The 17909-nt window shown below is 52.8% G+C and overlaps 1 protein-coding gene across 1 annotated transcript in view; it reads left to right on the forward strand.

Annotated features, from left to right (window-relative positions):
• The window catches only part of CACNA1I (calcium voltage-gated channel subunit alpha1 I), a 107183-nt gene that overhangs the window by 22632 nt on the left and 66642 nt on the right, over nucleotides 1-17909 (forward strand). Inside the window, 2 exon segments of the mRNA XM_032492291.1 lie at nucleotides 5712-5823; nucleotides 7412-7545. Coding sequence (XP_032348182.1) covers nucleotides 5712-5823; nucleotides 7412-7545 — 246 coding nt within the window.

Below are 17909 nucleotides of genomic sequence, written 5' to 3' on the forward strand. Positions count from 1 at the left end.
TAGTTTGAATAAATGCTGCCAAGCAGCTTTCCAGAGTGGTTGTTGCTCATGAAGCTACATTGAATGAATGAATGAATGAATGAGTGAATGGATACCCTCTTTAAAGCCCAGGGCCTGCAGCATAGGTGACATTCAAAATGGTAGCAACCTTTACTACAGTGCATGCCACATGGACTCATACCACGCTGGGTCCTGGAACAGGCGAGCACTCTGGGCGTCTCCAGGGCAGGAGCGAACCTGGTTCATCTCAGTACACTGATGCACAGGCCAGGTGGATAGCAGGTGCCCTATGGATGCCTGTGGGCCTGGCCTTGGAAGAGCATGGAGCTGGCCCAAGAACTGGGGCCTGGAGCCTCAGGCCTTGGTCTGTGGAGACCTGAGTGCCTGTTGGAGGAATAGGGGAGGGACTCCCGTATAGGGGCTGGGTCACCTTCCCTGCCTCCCTGGTCCAGGAGGATGCAGCTCCCAGCCCTCCTCCTGCACTTGATTTATTTAAGCAACTGAGGTGCATCCTGGGAAATGGATCTGATTTCAGATTTGACAAAAAAATAAACAAACTTGGCTGCCCCAGCCAAACCCAGTACTCCCGCCCCCATCCACCCTTCCAGAGCCCCCTGCATTATAGAAACCATGACTGTCAGCTGGGCCTCCGGGATGGAGGGTGATGGTTGCCATGGTAACCATGCAGGCCTCTGGCTCTGGCTCCTGGAGAGGAGGCTGCCCTGAGGGGCCTGCTCAGGCTATGGGCACTGCCCAGCCAGTCACTCTTCTCTTTGAGAAGTTGAGGAGGGGGGTGGGGCCTGGCATCATGGCTTCCCTGGTGACCCTATTTTCCCAAATCACACCCTGGCCTTCTCAAGATAGCAGCCAAGCATGGGGTGGAGTTATGGTTTCGATCCAGCTCGGTCTCTTGCTGGGGTCCTTGAGGCCAGCACCCTCCCCTCACTAGCCTCCCCTCCCACCATCTCCTGCACTCAGGTCCTTCCTTCCCAGCTGTGGCAGGGGTGGAATATCCCCCTTCCTGACCCCGCCCTGCTGACCTAGGCCAGAGGGAGACAACGTGGGCGAGAGGGAGACAATGTGGGCGAGAAGGGAAGGGCAGATACTCCACTGAGCACATGCCAGTCCACGCTCTGTGCCTGGGGGATGCAGAGCACGTGGCCAAGAACAAGGGATTTGGAGTCAGCAGAGGCGGGTTCAAATTCTGCCCCTGCCGCATTCCAGCTGCGTGACCCAAGGTGGCTGTGACTGGAGCCCCAGAGCCAGCACTGGTGCCTCAGTTTCCTTATCTATCAAATGGGGTTAATGATAGTACCTGCCAGATGGGGGGACTTGGCTGAAATTCCAGGGCTACTCTCCACATTGCCAGGCCTGAATTGATTGAACCTTCAGCACTTGGGAGGCAGACATCATCTAAAGGGTTTGTGATAGCATCTCTTCTTCTTACTCAAGGTCATATTAAGTAATCAATCAGCAGATAACACCAGCATGGGATTCTCAGTCCTCTGCTGGTGAGATGACTTTTTTCCCCAGAAGAGCCAAAGAACTGGAGACCCTGGACCCTGTTATAGGAAAGGTTGACAAGGGGAAGGGCTTTTCCTGTTGCACCCACTTGACAAGCCCTAGTCTCCAGTCCACAGCTACACTGGCTCTGTGTTCTGGGGCCTCTGGGCTCCCTGCCTCGTGTGCTTGCCGTAAGGTTTAAGTGAGATAATACGTGCCGTTTGGTTAGAAAGCTCCTTGGCAAACAGACACTCAAGAACACTTGAGCTATGTTGGCCATTGTTACATTTATTGCTCTTGTTAACCTGGTCCCTGGCACATAGCAGGCACTCAATAGGTGCTTGTTAATTCACTGCTGGGCTCTGAGGCCCCAATTTCAAGGACCATGGGAGGCACTGAGAACAGAGCAAGGGTACAGGGAGGAGAGTCAGGCCCCAGGGAAGGGCTGTTAAGAGGTGGGGCTGAGATGGAGGTGAGGGTGGAGGTGATAGGTGGGGTGAGGGCTCTGCAGCCCCTAAGGGCCCTTTGGTTGCCCCCACCCCTGCCAGGGGCTTGGGAAGGCTTTGCCAAGGAGAGTACCGATCGGATCACCATTGATGCGTTTCCCCATGTGTTCCTCAGAGGAGCCCCTGGCTGCCCGTCACGGATCTAATCAGCTTCAGATGACCGAAGGTGCCTGTACCGAGCAGCTGCTACACGTCTGGGGACACGTGGCGTTTCGGTGGGGTTTGGAATCCAGCCGTGGCTCAGGGACCCTGTGGGTGGGGAGTCTCTTGTCCTAGGGTCACTTCTGCTCCAGGCTCGCCGTGTCGCTGGAGTGGCTCTCTGCCCCGCCGTGTCACATCTGTGCAGTGGGGGATGGCACTAGGTGCTTTCTGAGGACCCCAATGGGATTGTTCTGTAACAAAGGTCACCCAGAAGGTGGCGAAGTGGGCCAGGTGGCAGGATCCTAACTACACAGCCTCACTGTAGGAGGCAATGCAGGGCCACTGACAGCGCCCTGCCCTCGTGGAGCTGGCATTCAGGCCCCTGTCGGCCCTGTTACCCAGAAATCCCTTACCACTCTCCTGGGGCTTCTGTCCTCCCTCACATTGTCCCAGAACACCGGAGCTTTGCCTGACTGCTCTCGGAGTTCCTCAGTACTTGAGACTAATGATGGAAACATTGGGCGCCGGGCCAAGCCACCGAATTGCTCAGCCTGGGACCTTTACTCCCTCTGACACGCCTTCCCCATGCCACGTGATCTAGTTCAACTTCAAGGAGGGCTGGTGCCTTTGATCCCCGAGCCAGTGGGGAGCGTGTCAGGAACCACGGGCAGCGATGCCAGCTCTGGCCTGACTTCTGAGCCTCACGGGCTCCTGGAAAGGGCCCAGGCTCTGCCATCTGGGATTTCCCTCAGTGCCTCGGGGCAGGGCTGAGATTGTCCATCTCTGAGTGTCTGAAGCTGAGCAATCTAGAGGTGAAAGCTACTCCGTCTGCCCCTGAGAGGGATGAGCAACAGAGGCAGCCCTGTGCCGGTGGCTCCGGCACCACTGAGTCAGACCATTTGGGGGACTTACTGACTGTGTGACCTTGGGCAAGTCACTCCAGCTCCTCTGGCCCGTTCCTCCATCTGCCCACAGCGGGCAGTGATGAGAGCTAAGGCCGTGCCCCTAGGGGCCTGGCACGTATTAGTTGTGATTACTGCCAAGTTCATTACTTCGATAGGAGCTAGACCAGGTGGGTGGGGAGCATTTCTAGAGAGGATGCTGAGTCACCACTGTGTGGGTGGGGAAAGGTGCTTCAAGGAAAGCTTTGAGAGAGGTGACAGATGACCTGGGCTGTGAGGGATGATTAGGAGTTTGCCTGGTAGAGATGGCAGAAGGAAGTGCATGCAAAGGATATGCTTGGGAACAGCAAGAAGTTCAAGGCATGCCAAGGCTGGTGGGAGATAAGGCCAGGATTGTTCAGTGAGGTTGGTGTGTAGGAGGCCTTGGGTGTCAGGCCAAGGAGGGCAATGGGGAGCCATGGAATGTGTTTGAACATAGGAGAGGTATAATCAGAGCTGTGCTTCAGGCAGATTAATCTGGCAGTGGCAAAATACCTTGAGGGCAAGAAAAGCAGGCTCTAGTTTTATATCCCAGCTCAGCCTTATTCTAGCTGGGAACCTTGGGCAAGTTACGTTCCCTTTTGTGACTCAGTTTCCTCATTTTTAAATGAGGCTTATAATAGTGCTGGGGGGTTTAATGGGATAACACTTGCAAAGAGCTCCGATGGTGTTGACCACACAGCAAATGCTTGGCGGTTGTGTGCGGGGCAGATTGGAGAAGCAGAGAGATCAGAGCTGGAGGCTAGCCAGGAGGCTGTGCAGGGTCCTGGTGAGAGACACTGAGGATGGGCTGAGGCCTCAGAGGAGAGAGGGGTAAAGCACAGGCAGAGACAGACCATGCATCACAGAGGAGAGCACTGCCCTTGGAGTCCAGCAGGCCTAGTGTGGCGCTCCACTCTGGTGTGTCCCAGCTGTATGAGCTAGGAGAGGCCCCTCATTTCTCCAAGCCTCAGTTTTACTCATCTATAAAATGGGCCTGCTGACCCGCACTGCTCAGGGCCTTGTTGAGGAAGAATTGGGGGTGCCAGGCTCCTGGGAGACACCTGCCAAGTGCACTTTGAACTTGAAACTGGTGAGAAGGGCAGAAGTTGCTGAAGAGGTGACTGGAAGGAGGGAGAGCATGACAGGCTGGGGGAAAGGCAAGGGGGATGGGGGACGTTCGCTAGTAATTAGAACGTTTGAACTTCAAAAAAGTTAATTAATGATGAAGCTGCTACTGGAGCGATGCGCAAGCTAGAAGGGGGCCCTGGCAGCGACTGAAGTTAATTACAGGCTGTGGCGGGAGAGTGGCAAAGGAGTGGGGGGCGGGCAGGAAGGAGCAGAGCTGGGATGAGGAGGGTCTGAGGGGGAGGCAGGAGGGAAGGCAGCATCCCAAGGTGAGCAAGGGCCCAGGAATGAGAGGGAGGCTGTTGCCACGGAAACCATGTCAGTCTTCCATCAGGCAAGAGGACTCACCCTTCCACTGAGTGGGGGGTTTGGCTAAGGGTCTGGCTGGCATAGCTACATCTGAGCTCAGAGCAAGGGCTTTGAAATTGAGGGGCCAGGCTTTCATTTGGGGGCAGTCAAGAATCCTTGGATGTCAGAGTGGGCAGGGCCCAGAGAGATGGATTTACTTATTTGCACAACAGACGTTTATTGAGCTCCTCCTAGGTTCCTGTTGCTGTCAGAGCTGTGAATGCAAAACCCCTGTCCCCTTGGAATGTAGATTCTAGTTATCGATAAAGTCAATGCTCATGTCAGCAAGATAACTTGTGAATGACCCAGGCCCTCAGTCCCTTCAAGCTCTGGCTCCTTGGTTCCTTGGCTCCTTGGCTCCTTGACTCTAGGTGGATTGGGAGGGGTGGGACTTGACATCGTTTGGCTGTGTTCGAAGCCTGGGCAGGAATCAGCCCGAAGGAGGTGAGTGCTGATAAGGAGAGTGATCTGGCTTGGGGAGCCCACTCATCCTGGGTCCAAGCAGGTGCCCCAGAGGCCCTGCAAGGTTGGTGGCAGCGGGAGACTTTCTGCCTGGGCAGACCTGAGGACAGTGAGCCCCACTCCGCGAGGTTCGGAGCCTGGGGAGGGCCTAGGCACAGATGTGCCAGAGTCTGGTGATGAGCTGTAACCCAGCCACAGGAGAGGAGAGAAGGACAGGGGTGCCTGGCCAATCTCAGCCATGCTGGACGGCCCCTCGGCAGGCTTCAGCTCCAGGCCTTTGGCAGAGGTGGAGGGGGCATGGGTCGGGGAAGGGAAGGGTGGTCAGAGAAGGAGGCAATGACAGTCAGAGGGAGGTGGTCAGAGATAGAGAGGCCGAGATAGTCCAGAGATGGCCTGCCAGCTGGACCTCTGAGAGCCTCTCCTTTCCTGAGAGGGGAGCTCTCAGACTGGGGCAAGGGTCCTGGCAGGTAGTAGCTTGGTGGGGTTTGGGTTCCCTGGTGGGTTTGGCACGTGTGGCCATGTCTATTGTGAGGGAGGATAGGCTGGCTCCAAGGTCTCTAAAGGCTTTGAAAATGTGGGCTTGACCCATCAGGAGAGACACCTGGAGGGGAATGGGGTGTGGGCTTGTGTTTGTGGTGGGTGGGTGTACTCTGACCCCATGGCTATGGTCCCCTAACTGTTTTGTCCTTGACTTGGTGTGTACGTGGTTTGAATGTGTCAGCATGCTGGTGATCCTACTGAACTGCGTGACACTGGGCATGTACCAGCCGTGCGACGACATGGACTGCCTGTCCGACCGCTGCAAGATCCTGCAGGTGAGGCCGGCTGCTCCGGGCCCCACCCACCACCCCACCTCACCCAATGCCCCCCCAAACCTGCCCCTCTTCGCTCTGCCCTGCCCGGCCTAGCCACATCTTCACCACCTGGCCTGCCCTCGCTCCCCTGGTTGTCCTCTTCCTCACTCCCAGCTGGTCTTACCCATTTCCCTTTGTAATCCTCTCTCTCTTCCATCCTCTCCCCTCTATCTCGAGGCTTCTGCCTTAGTCCAGGCCCCCTTTTTCTCCTGCCTGGGGACCACCACCAGGTTCCTCCTGGTCTCCCAGAAACTCCCTGCAGAAAGCCTGCCTTGGCTCCAGTGCTCTTGGAATAAAGGCTGGGTTCCGTAACTCTCAGTCGGTGCCTTTAGGAGTGGCCTCTTGTATCTCTCCTGTTTTCATCTCACCGAGGTCCCAGGTGGAGGCCTGACCTTTGATCCCTGCAGCACAGGTATACCCAGAATGCAGGGTGTTAGGCTTATACCCATTTTACAGATGTAGAAAGGAAACATCCAAGTCTGTCTCCCTGGGAAAGTCAGATTCCTCCTAGGAGGAATTGCCATCTGTCTCTTACGTTTCCACAGGACTCAGCAGTTCACAAGCTACCTGGGGCCTCTGATTCCTTTGGGGCACTTGTTAAGGATCCAGACTCCTGGCCCATCCCAAACCTGCAGAATTAGAATCTCTGGGGCAGGTCTGGGGCCCAAGTGGGTAACAAGCTCCTTGGCCAGCCCTGGGGCCTTGGGTGGGGTTAGAACCAATTAACCTCAGCGGATACTAGGCTGGCTTCCCTACCAGGCGGTGAGTTCACTGAGCACTCATCTCTGTGTCCCCGACGCCCAGTCTACGTCCTGCACACAGGAGGTGCTCAGCGCCCACTTGTTGAACTGAATTGACTGTAGCCCTCACTGATCCCTGAAAGAGGAACTCCACCCAGGCCCTGTCCTCAGGAAATATACACTCAACTGAGCCTGTGGTTAGGACATTTGGGGCCTCCTTTCTGAGCCGAGGAGGGCAGCATTGAAACCTGTGCCCAGGAAGATGTCAGGCCCATTTTGAGAAAGCTCCTTCCACATGACTTTTGGAGTCAGATAGACCTGAGTGTCATTTCTGGTCTTCCATTCACTGCTGTGTGATTTGTGGCAAGCGGCTTAAGCAGTCTGAGCCTTGGTTTCCTCATCTGTAAAATGGGAATATTCAGGGGATCATTGTGAGAATCGAAGAGAGAATGCAGATCACATGTCTAGCCCAGTGCTTGGTGATTATTAGGAAGGGTCCCTTTGCCCCACTCCTAACTGGGTCCCTTGTCAGTACACTTGCTTTTAGAGAACAAATAGAGTGGGCTGGATGACCTTGGGCAAGCTCATTCCCTCAGTCTTCTACCTCAGTCTTCTCATCTGTGAAATGACCGCATTGGACCAGGATCTCTGAGGTTCTCTTCCTGCCCAGGAGGAGAAGTTTCTAGATCTTCCCCTGGCCCCTCGTATCTGTGCCCATGTTCCCACCTAACACCGTGGCTCTGAGCCCCAGATCCTGCTCCAGAACCTCACGCTGTCCCTTGCTTCTTGCCTTCCTCCTGCCCCTGCAGGTCTTTGATGACTTCATCTTTGTCTTCTTTGCCATGGAGATGGTGCTCAAGATGGTGGCCCTGGGCATTTTTGGCAAGAAGTGCTACCTTGGGGACACATGGAACCGACTGGATTTCTTCATTGTCATGGCGGGGTAGGTAGACCATATCAGACAGGTCCTAGCCTCTAGTGCATGCCAGACAGAATTTATGTAATCTCATGGGCTTCTTGGTAATAATGATGAAGCTGTGTGATAATGTCTGGGTCCCTCCTGGACCCCTGCAGTGGAAGGAATGATGTCTCTTCACTGAATGGCCTGGACAGACAGACATTCCTTCCTCCCTACTCTGGTAAATCATGTGTCTTCCTGCACTGTCAGCTGATACTGCATCTATTTTTTTTTTTTGATACTACGTCTATTTTATACTAACTATGATCTTGAGAAAGCCACTTAAACTCTCTAAGCCTCAGTTTCATCATCTGTAAAATGGGAGTAATAGATAATGAAGAGTAGCTACATCAAAGTGAGCACCCAATAAATGTTGACTATTATTATTACCATCATCCTAGATCACTCGGCAGGTCAGAGATCCAGCACAGACTCAAGTACTGTCTGACTCCAAACTGTGGCTATTTCTGCCAAGGTGTAAGCTACAGTCAGAGAGGCCAGGTGATAACTTAGCCTGTTTTGGCGCATCTTGGGCCCTGCTCTGTGCCTTGTTCTTGCTTTCCTGGGTCAAACCAGGCTGAATGCCCATTCATACACTCCTCCAACAAGCAGGGGTTAAATGAGCACCTACTAAGTGTTTGGGCCTACTGAGTGCTGCCCTAGTTGTAGGGTATGGAGGATGGCAAATCCAGACGTAGACTTTGTTCTTCCCCACTACCGTCTGGAGAGAGGCACCCGGCAGCCACGTGGGTAAACATGCCACGCTGAGACCAGGGGTCTGGGAAAGCGTCGTGGTTTTCTGAGAGCATTTCTGGGCCAGGCTGGGGCTTGCGGGCTTGAGGACTTGTCTGAGGAGGTGACACAAACACAAGAGCTGAAGGGCGAGCAGGTGTTAACTATGCCCAGTAAGGGTCAATATGGCAGAGGTGAGAAGGGGAGACCAAAAGGCTGGCAGCCCATGAGTGTGGGCCTGTGTGTGAGTGTGTACATGTGTCACTGTGTGAGAGCATGTGTATACGCATATAGGTCTTGCCAGCATACGTGTGTGATGCCATTTGGAAGGGACAGAGGGTGGACGGGCACACAGCTGCGCTGGCGAGTTAGCACCACCGAGTAGATGCTGAATTCCACAAATGTGCCCTGAAGTGAAAGGATTCGCTCACTGGTGTTCTTTAAAATGTTTTAGCTCTTCCGTGTATCCTGTCCTAAGAGCTGTATTTAATTTCACAACCATGTTGTCAACGATGGTTTAGACCTAACTAGAAGTTCTGCTGGGTCTCTATGGTATCCTGTGAACTGTGCCATCCCTTTGACAAAGTCTTCATTCTCAGTCTCATTTTGGTTTGGCTGGAGGACATCCTTAAGCAGTTTTTTTATTTTTTTAAAATTTTTAAGGGAAGGTATTTGGATCGTGTCATTTTCCAGTCTTGTCAGTCCAAAAATATATTCCTTTGATCTTTGTGTGTGAAGGGTGGTTTTTGTCTGCACTGTTCTAGAGCCATAATTTTTCTCCCTCAGAACCCTGCACATGGTACCATGCAAACCTACACCACAGTCACTGAGCTATACCCATCCCGACCCCTTTTAGAACTCAAGACTCGTGTAATTCTTCAGGTCAGAAAAAAAACTCTATACCTTCTTCGGTGATTGCCCATTCTCTGCTGTCTCCTGGAATTCCCATAAGTGGCTGTTTCCCTCCTCTATCTGTGCTCTGCATCTTTCCTCATTTCTCTCACAGAGTTCATCCGGACGAGGAGAGAATTCTTGGCTTGGCCTCTGAATCACTAGTGAGTTCCTTTTCCCTCTTACAGTCCCTGATGGAAGCGTTCGTCTCCTCTGTGTCTTTTTAACACCAGGATCGCTTCTTGTCCTTGAATGTCTCGTTTTTCAGAGCAGTTTGTTTTAGTGGGCGCAACAGTCACTCATCTCTTTACAGGTACAGATTAGGCTTCTTAAAAGTCCTTTCCTGACCCCAAAGTCCAAGCATAATTTTCAAAAAGTTAAAAAAAATTACCCTCACACAAATCTTGGAAGGAACATGTATCACAGATTTATTCAACTCATTAATGAGGAACCAGCAGGATGGTAATCAGCCGAATTAGGAAAATAGACATCGGAGGAAAAATTATAGGAATAAGAGGGGACTAGAATCAAAGCTAGTTAGTGGCTTTATAGGGCCATAAAACCATAACCTTTGGGGTTATCTTTTATATTGGGCAGAAATCACTTACGAATCTCTTATGAGTTCACATGTAATTTCACAACAGCCAGACCTTTAGTTAACAGTAAAGAGTAACTCGAACAAAGGTATATTTCCCTAGATAATGAGATAATCTTTATATGGGTCTGTTAAATAATGCTCCAAATGCAATTGCGAGAAGTACTGCCCTCCCTTTGCCATATTTCCCAGTTTTAGGATGATTTTTCTTAACTCCCATTTCAGAGAAGTCATTTGTTTTGCTGGCTCCCCATGAGTGCCCCTACTCCGCCCTTTTGACTTGAAGAGTCTCCTCTGTTGCTTAATGATTCCCCTCGTCTGCTCATATTTATAAATAAAGACAGTGAAGATCTAAGCTGAGCGGAGTGAGGAGCTGGCCTGGCTTCAGCACTGCCGCGGGGTCTCCGTTTGCTATCTTCTCTCAGTCCTTGGGGTGGGGTCCACAGGCCAGCATCCTCCTGGGGGTCAGGGAGGGCTGGGCGCATGTGCAGTCCCACAGGGCCCCATGCTTGGTTTAATGCTCTGCTCGCACCATTTTGAAATTCTCAAGAATTTTTGAACAAGGAGCCCTGCATTTTCACTTAGCACTGGGCCCTGCAAATTATATAGCCAGTCCTGGCTGGGGGGCGGGTTCAACAAAGACATTTTTGGGAGAGGCATGAATAGCCTTAGGCAGGAGGCTAGGGACTCCAGTGACCTACCCCTGTCCTCAAGCTCCGCCCTGTGCTTTGTGCCTGGGGATGGTGAGCGCAGAGGGCAGGATGGGAAGCCACAACCCCCAGCATCAGAGCGCAGCCCCCCCAGCCCCACCCAGGCTCGCAGCTATAAATGTCCTGTTTCCCGAGTAACAGGCCTGCCATCCCGAGAATGTTTTCTTCCTTCCTGCTCCTCCTCTTCCCTGAATTACTGGCTCCCTCTTCTAGTGATGGAGGAGACAGAACCTCCACATTGGAAAGTTCCTCAGAGGTCAGAGCCTTTGTTTCAACATCCAGTCCACCACCTGGGCCAGGTCACAAGACAGCCTATCACAAACTGGGACAACCTGCTGTGCTAGACAGTTCTTTCGCTGAGCCGAAATTTGTCTTCCTGTAGCTCCCACCTGATGGGACCATGCGGTCACTGATTTATTCACAAAATCAGTATTTACTGAGCACCTACTACATGCCAGGTACTGCGCAGTGGGGACTCGAGGTGAACAAGACAGATGCTCTCATGATTTCATGGAGCTCACGATTTAGAAAACAGATAATGAAATTCTAAACAAATTCTAAATTGGGATCAATGCTGTTGCAAAGAAGTATAAGGGGCCATGAGGGTGTGGAATGGGGACCTGGCTTAGATGGCGGGAGAGGTTAGTATGCGGCTTCCTGAGGAAGAGAGGCCCCGGGGTAAGAGCTGACCAGGCAGGGGGTGGGGAGGGTGTCTCAGGGGAGAGGGGACAGCATGCAGAGGGCCTGGGGATGCTGTTGGAGGAAGAGAAGGGAGAGCAGAGGGGCTGTGGGAGCCCAGGGACCCTGGGGGTGGGTGGGCGCTAAGGGGTAAAGCCAGGGAAGAGGGCAGGGGCCTGGTTGCACAGGGGGGCCTGCAGCCTGTGGACAGAGATGCCCCCGACAGACTTGTGACAGTCCTTCTCAAATTGGAAAGCGGCTCCTCTACTCCCTGAGTCACCCTTTCTCCACATAAAATGTCCCCAGCATCTCTCACAGTTTGTCAAAGGACTGGTGAGGTGGCCTCACCTGCTGGACTGACTTGAGGCTGTCGTGGTCCCCAGCTGGGGAGCAGGACCCCAACCTCCCGGTGATGACTTACAGGGGAGAGAAGGGGCAGCCCTCACCTCAGGGCAGCATGGGGTTGTAGTGACCTGCAGAGTGGCTGCTCTGCCTGTCATCCCTAGGTCTCGTTCACTCTCCAAGCCAGGCCTCTCCCACCCTGGAACTAAACACAGTTGATTTAAAAATACCCAAAACCTAAATATCTACCTTTAAATTTATTATTAATTTCATCTTATACTGATCTCTTGGAGCCTTGATTCGGTCATTCATTACATTTCTTCCTGTCCTCAATCAGCCAGGACAGCGAGCCCTGTGGCACCTCACTAGAGACTCTTCTTGTGTGAGACAAAGCCCCCGTAATCATTGGATAATTGTTGAATTTACCTCACTGTCTTATTTAAGTTACACTTCTCTGCCTTTGTCCACTAGGAGGTCATGAAATATTCAATGGCATTCTTGTTGAACTCGAGATTTTCTTTATCTATATCTTTCCCTTGGTGCATCACGCTGGTAATAACTACTTCCTCCTCTAACCAAAAACATGAAATGGCCACTGACAGCTGTGGGGAGGGGTCTGGGCACCTCTGCTAAAATCACCCCTAAGAATTCCTGATGACGGGTGTCTGGGGTGAACCAGGGCTCTAGGGATCTTTCCAGAATGAGGCTGAGCTAGAGCCCTTGCCAAGGGCATGGCCGGTGGGGGCCCCCACCTTGGATGAGTGCAGGGAACAGGAGTGGCCTTGAGTCTGAAAGCTGCTGAAAGCTTCCGACTGGGATGACATCCAGGAGGGGGCCTCGGTGTGGGAAGTGGAGCCGCCCAGGGACGCGTGTGAGCAGATGGGGAACGGGCAACCTCCCCCAGCCTCAAGCATATGTGCGACCTTATATCCCTTCTCAGTGCTCCTCCAGATTCAAGGAGCAACAAGATTGCTGGGGCCCATGTTAAAATATAGATTCCTGGGCCTCACCCAAGGGACCCAGATCCAGCAGGTATGGAGGGCCTGGGAACCTGCATTTTATAAAAAAGCTCCGGTGGTCCTGATGCAAGGGGATCTAGTTCATCTGACCCTCCCAGAGCCCCTGGTCAAGAACGCTTCAAGTGTGGATCACGATTCCCAATCTGGAAACCGCAGGTCGCGGAAGAGGCATGGGGAGGACTCCATCTCTGATCTGTGTCCAGAATCTGAATTAATTCTCATGACAAGAAGATGTACTATGTCACCAGAACAGTGGGGATTCCTTGTAAGCATTTCTGTCATCATTAATAATATTAACACAAATAGCAGTAGCGTCGGTAACTCCGCACCTTGACCTCGGAGTGGGAGGGAGAGGCCGGGCCGGGATCTATTACACCCTGGAAACAGCTTCTCCCAAGTGTGCCTGGGGAACAGCTTCTCCAACTTGACTCTTACAGGCTCTTGGGAGACAGAACATCAATAAGAATTGTTCGTCATCCCTGGACTAGAGCTTTCTAAAAAGATTAGGCAGGCCTGTCCCCTCTGTGGTTGCTTGCTGAGAGTTCCTATTGTCCAAAGTGCCCCATCAGTGGGACTTTAAAAAGCAAAGGGGATTGAATCCTCTTAGGCATTATCCAGGTGATAAAAATAAGAGCATCTACTGTTTGCTGAGTACTCCGTGTGGGCCCGATGCTGGGCATTATCTGGCTTAATCTTCAGACTAGCTCTGTGAGGGAGGAACTGCAGTCAGTTCCGTTTCACAGATGAGGCACAGGGACAGGGAGTCACCTGCCTGAGGTCACAGACTGGTAAGGGGCAGAGCCAGGAGCTGAACCCAAGGAGCTGGGCTCCATGGGCTGGGGTTGAATCCTGGTTCTGTGTAACTTGCTGGGTGTATTTGTCAGGGATGTGTTTGGCTGCAAGTAACAGAACATGTGACCAACAGTGGCTGAAGCAAATCCTGGGGTGTTTTTCCTGACATAACACGAAGTTCTGAGATTGGTGGTTACCAGTGATGGCTCTGTGATGTGGGGGCTGACATGCTTGTGATTTTCCAGGTCTTTCTTTCATGGTCACAAGGTGGTGTTGAAGTTGTGGGCGTTTTTTCTGCACTGAAGGCAGGAAGGGTGGAGGGAGACAGGGCTATGCCAGCTGCGCTTCTACTTGGGTCTGGGAAGCGACATTTTTCTCTTCTAGATCCTTCCCCTGTCCCAGCACACTTGGCCAGAACTGGGTCTCATGGCCATGCTTAGCTGTAAGGGAAGCTAGGGAAATAGAAAACATCATTGAATTTGGATAAATCAACCAAGAATTGTTCTCTGGGGCCAGGCAAAACTGGAAGAAGAGAGAATGCATATTAAATGGGCAACTCAGAGTCTGCCCTTTCCTGAGTTTCTTTGTCTCTTGGCCAAAGCTGTGACTCTGCCATGTCTCCAAGTCCCAGTTGGAGCCTTCTGTCTGGGCTGACTGGGGGTGTGCATGATCTGCTGAAAAATCTAAAGTCAGTTACCAACTGGTGCAAGCTCTGCAGAGGCCCGCACCCACCAGCAGACCCGCTGTGGTTACGGGTGTCAGAGGGTCACCACTGGCTTGTTTCCAGAAGCCTCTTCTTCAGTTGGCCCCCCTCCTGCATGGCTCTGTATGCGTGACCTCTGGGTCAGGGAAGCACTCTGCGTGTCAGCAGGCCCAGGGCACCCTCCTGGCTCTGTCACTGACTTTCCACCGATTTATCCTGGGGTCTACAGGTCTGTTTGCTCCAAGGCCTGGATGCTCTGAGGGCAGGGCTGAGGCTGAGCCATCGTCCTGGAGTCCTTGGAGCCTGGCCCTGGGCCAGCATGGAGGGGAGGCCCCATGACATTTTTTTTTAATGGGGGGACTAATTAGGTTTATTTATTTATTTATATATAGGGGCACTGGGAATTGAACCCAGGACCTCATGCATGCTAGGCATGCACTCTGCCACTGAGCTATACCTTCCCCTTTCCATGACATGTTTTGTATCTTTGTGCACAGTCACCACAGAGCTGGGGGAATCTGGGGCCATTTTCTTTAAGCTGAACTGGCCCTTGGATGAGTGTGGACCTGGGAAGTTTCCACGGGGAATCCTGGTGTGGATGATTTTTGATTTACATATGGAGTACAGTGGGAGAGAGAGAGAGAGATGATCATCAGCTCCAGTCCGTTTCCATGGAAACAGGATGCTAGATGCCATGGTGGGCGGGGTAGGGATAAGTCACCAGAGATTCTCAGGCTACAGGTTGATAAGCCAGACACCAGTCAATCATAAGTCAGTCAGGATTTTCTCAATTATACAGACAGGAACCTGCCGAACCTGGTTTAAGGAAATTTTTCATCTCTTTTACTGAAAGCTGAGGCGTCTCTGGCTTTAGGATCCATTCAGTCCAGATTCCTGAAAAATGTCACCAGGCATTGTGTCCTCCTGTTCCACAGCTCTTCTCATTCCTCTGTGCTACCTCCATCCCTGGCAGCTCTCCTCTTGGTTGGAGGGTAGCTGCTGGCAGCCCCTAATGTGCAGCCTACTCCCTGGGGTTCAACAGAAAGACCTTTACTTTCTCAGCCACTCCAGTGAGTGCATAATGGAACCTCCTTGGCTTGGATTGGCTGGCGTGGGTCATGTGCTCATCCATGAACCAATCACTGTCACCGGCATGAGGCAGTGCTCTGATTGGCTAGACCTAGGTCAAGGTGTTGGCACCTCTCATACCACAGGGCCTGAGGGAGAGGAGGATGCACTTGGAAAATCCCAGGACTGTTACTGTGCAAGCAGAGAAGGGAGCTCCAGGTGGGCACAAACAACTCTGCTTAGGTGGGTTACCAGAACTAAAGTTTCCTTACTGGGCTGGACTGTCACAGTCGCGAGAACTTGGGGTTGTTACCCCCACTTTGCTGATGAGGAAGTGGAGGCTCAGAGAGATTAGTGGCGTGCTTCAGGTCACACAGCCTGCATGGGCCAGATCTGGGATGTGCTCAAGTACGACGGTGCCGAGAACGCATGCCGACTCACAGCATGAGGGGTTGTACCTTTTCAGAGGCCAAAATATTCCAGTTGATCTGCCCTGGAGGACTTGGGCAGCCTCATCAACTCTTAGAAGGATGTACGGTGAGTCCTGGAAGAGGGACTTTCCCCTCAAGCTGTGGTAGAGCCAAAAGAATCTCAGTCCGGTTTCCATCAGCTGTGCCCACCTGCCGTGGGCAGGACTACTCTGGAGTAAGGGAGCCGAATGTCATGGGAGGCCTATCATGAGGCACATTTGGGGTATATACTAAAAAGTTGTATATTGTTGTTTGCCTCACGTTCAGACTTAACTGGGCATCCTGTTTATCTGGCAACTCTTCCCAGAGATAAAGTCACTGGAGTATTGTCACCTGAGTGGAGCCTTGTCAAGAGAAGGTCCAGGGTCTTCTGCTGCTGAGGTCCCCAGATTTCCCCTTTACTCTGAATTTGGCCTGAGTTGGGTTCAGAGCATCAGTTTCTTTGTCATGTGGGTTTAAGAACTCCTGTTCTTCTGGTCTCAGTGGATTTGCATGAGGATGTGTGGGTAAAAATGACCCGTAAATCATAAAACACTGGCCAGAGTCAAGGGCTAATGTTATTACTCCCTAATTCTCTCTTGCTGTTAGTTCCTTCCGCCCTCCCTCCACTGAACACCTACTGTGTGCTGCGTGCTGGGATAGTATCCTCAGCTGGTGTCTGGTTATGAACCAACACAAGCCTGAGTCATCGCAGAGCTGCCTCCTGACAGATGAGCTGCCATTTCCAGCATCTCAGCTTCCTTTCCATTAGCTACATCTTAAATTACATTTTAAGAAAGCCCCCGTGGGTCCCTTGTAAAGATTGAGGAAACACCCTATTTTTATCAGCAACACAGAAATCGTCTCCTGGGAGGGGTGTTTCCTGGAAAGATGTTAAATCTCAGTCATTTTATGTTGCTTCTGTCAGCTCCAAGCTTTTTTTTTCCTGATCTTGTCCCCTCAAGTTATTTGTTTGACAGGCTGGCAGGGAGCCGCCTCCAAGCCAGGCCCTGGGTTGGGTGCTGGGGACCCGGCTAAGACTCTGAGCTAGCCCCCGTGGAACAGGGGCGTGGCAGCACCCCTCAGAGCCAGAGGTGCTGTACTAGAGGCCCAGTGGGATACAAGGCAGGAGAGCTCAATTCTGCCTGAGGGTGGGCTCCGGAAAGCCAGGAAGGGCAGTCCAGGTAGAGGGGCTGGCAGACGCAAAGACAGGTAGGCTGGACATAGCGGTGCACTCTGGGAAGTGGAGATGTTTGGTGTCCCTGGACTGCAGGGCAAATGGTGGTCAGAGAGCTTCCAGAGGCCCTTCCTGCTTGATCTTTCCCCATCAGGAGATGGGTCCAAAGAGGGGTTTAAGCAGGCATCATGTGATTCGTGGGCCAGTGTGAACTGAGGCAGCGAATGAGGCTGTGATGTAATAGTAACTGACACCTATTTGGCTCTTACTTGTGCCAGGCCCAGCTCTAAGCACTGAATCCATATGTGAACACATTTCATTCTTTCCATACCCCTGTGAGGTCGATTCAGTGACACACCCAAGGTCACACGGTGCACTAGCAGCAGAGCTGGGATTGGAACCCAGGCTCCATGCTCTAACCATTGGGCAACACTGCTGCCACGGATGCTGGCCCTACTCCACGTGCTGCCAAGTGTGTGGTGCCTCCCGGGCACCGGGCCAGCTGAGGGGGTGCTCCTGAGCCAGAAGGTGGCCTGGCCTGATGAGATGAGGTGGGGGGTGGGTAGGCCATGCAGGGCGCCGGGATCCCCTTGCTACGCGGCCCGCTGCCCTGCGACCTGGGCTCTTTCTGGCTCCAGCTTCCTCATCTGCGGTGGGCGCCCTTATCCCACCATGGGAAGCTGTGTAAAGTGCGTGGCATGTGGCAAGTGCTCCAAAACCCTTCTGAGTCAGCAGGACTCTGAGTTGCCAGTGATAGAAACCCAATGCGAATGACACCCAAGCTCCAAAGGGACTGCACCAGCTCACGGGACTGGGAAGAATGGAGGGCAGATCTGCAGTTCGGGTGCAGCTGGAGGGAGTGCTCGAACCATATGGTCAGGATCCTGCCTCTCCCCGGTTCTGGCCTCAGCCTTCCTTTGTGTTGGCAAAATTCTCAGGCCACCATGGAGGCAAGATGGCCATTAGCGCCTTCGGGTTTCCTGGTGGTGGCTTAGCCAGGGAGAGCCTCTCCCCTGCAGTCCCAGCTCAAGAGCTGGCTGCCCCTTATGGCCCACCTGGGGTCACGTGTGCCCGTCCTGAACCAGTCATGGTGGCCGGGGGTGGTGCTCCCTGGGTGGCCAGGCCTGGGTCTCTGGGCCTCTCTAGGAAGCTGGGGAACTGGGAGTAGGGGAGGGAAGCTCAGGAATCCGTGG

This window comes from Camelus ferus, chromosome 12 (genome assembly GCF_009834535.1).
Source record: "Camelus ferus isolate YT-003-E chromosome 12, BCGSAC_Cfer_1.0, whole genome shotgun sequence".
Taxonomy (NCBI): Eukaryota; Metazoa; Chordata; class Mammalia; order Artiodactyla; family Camelidae; genus Camelus; species Camelus ferus.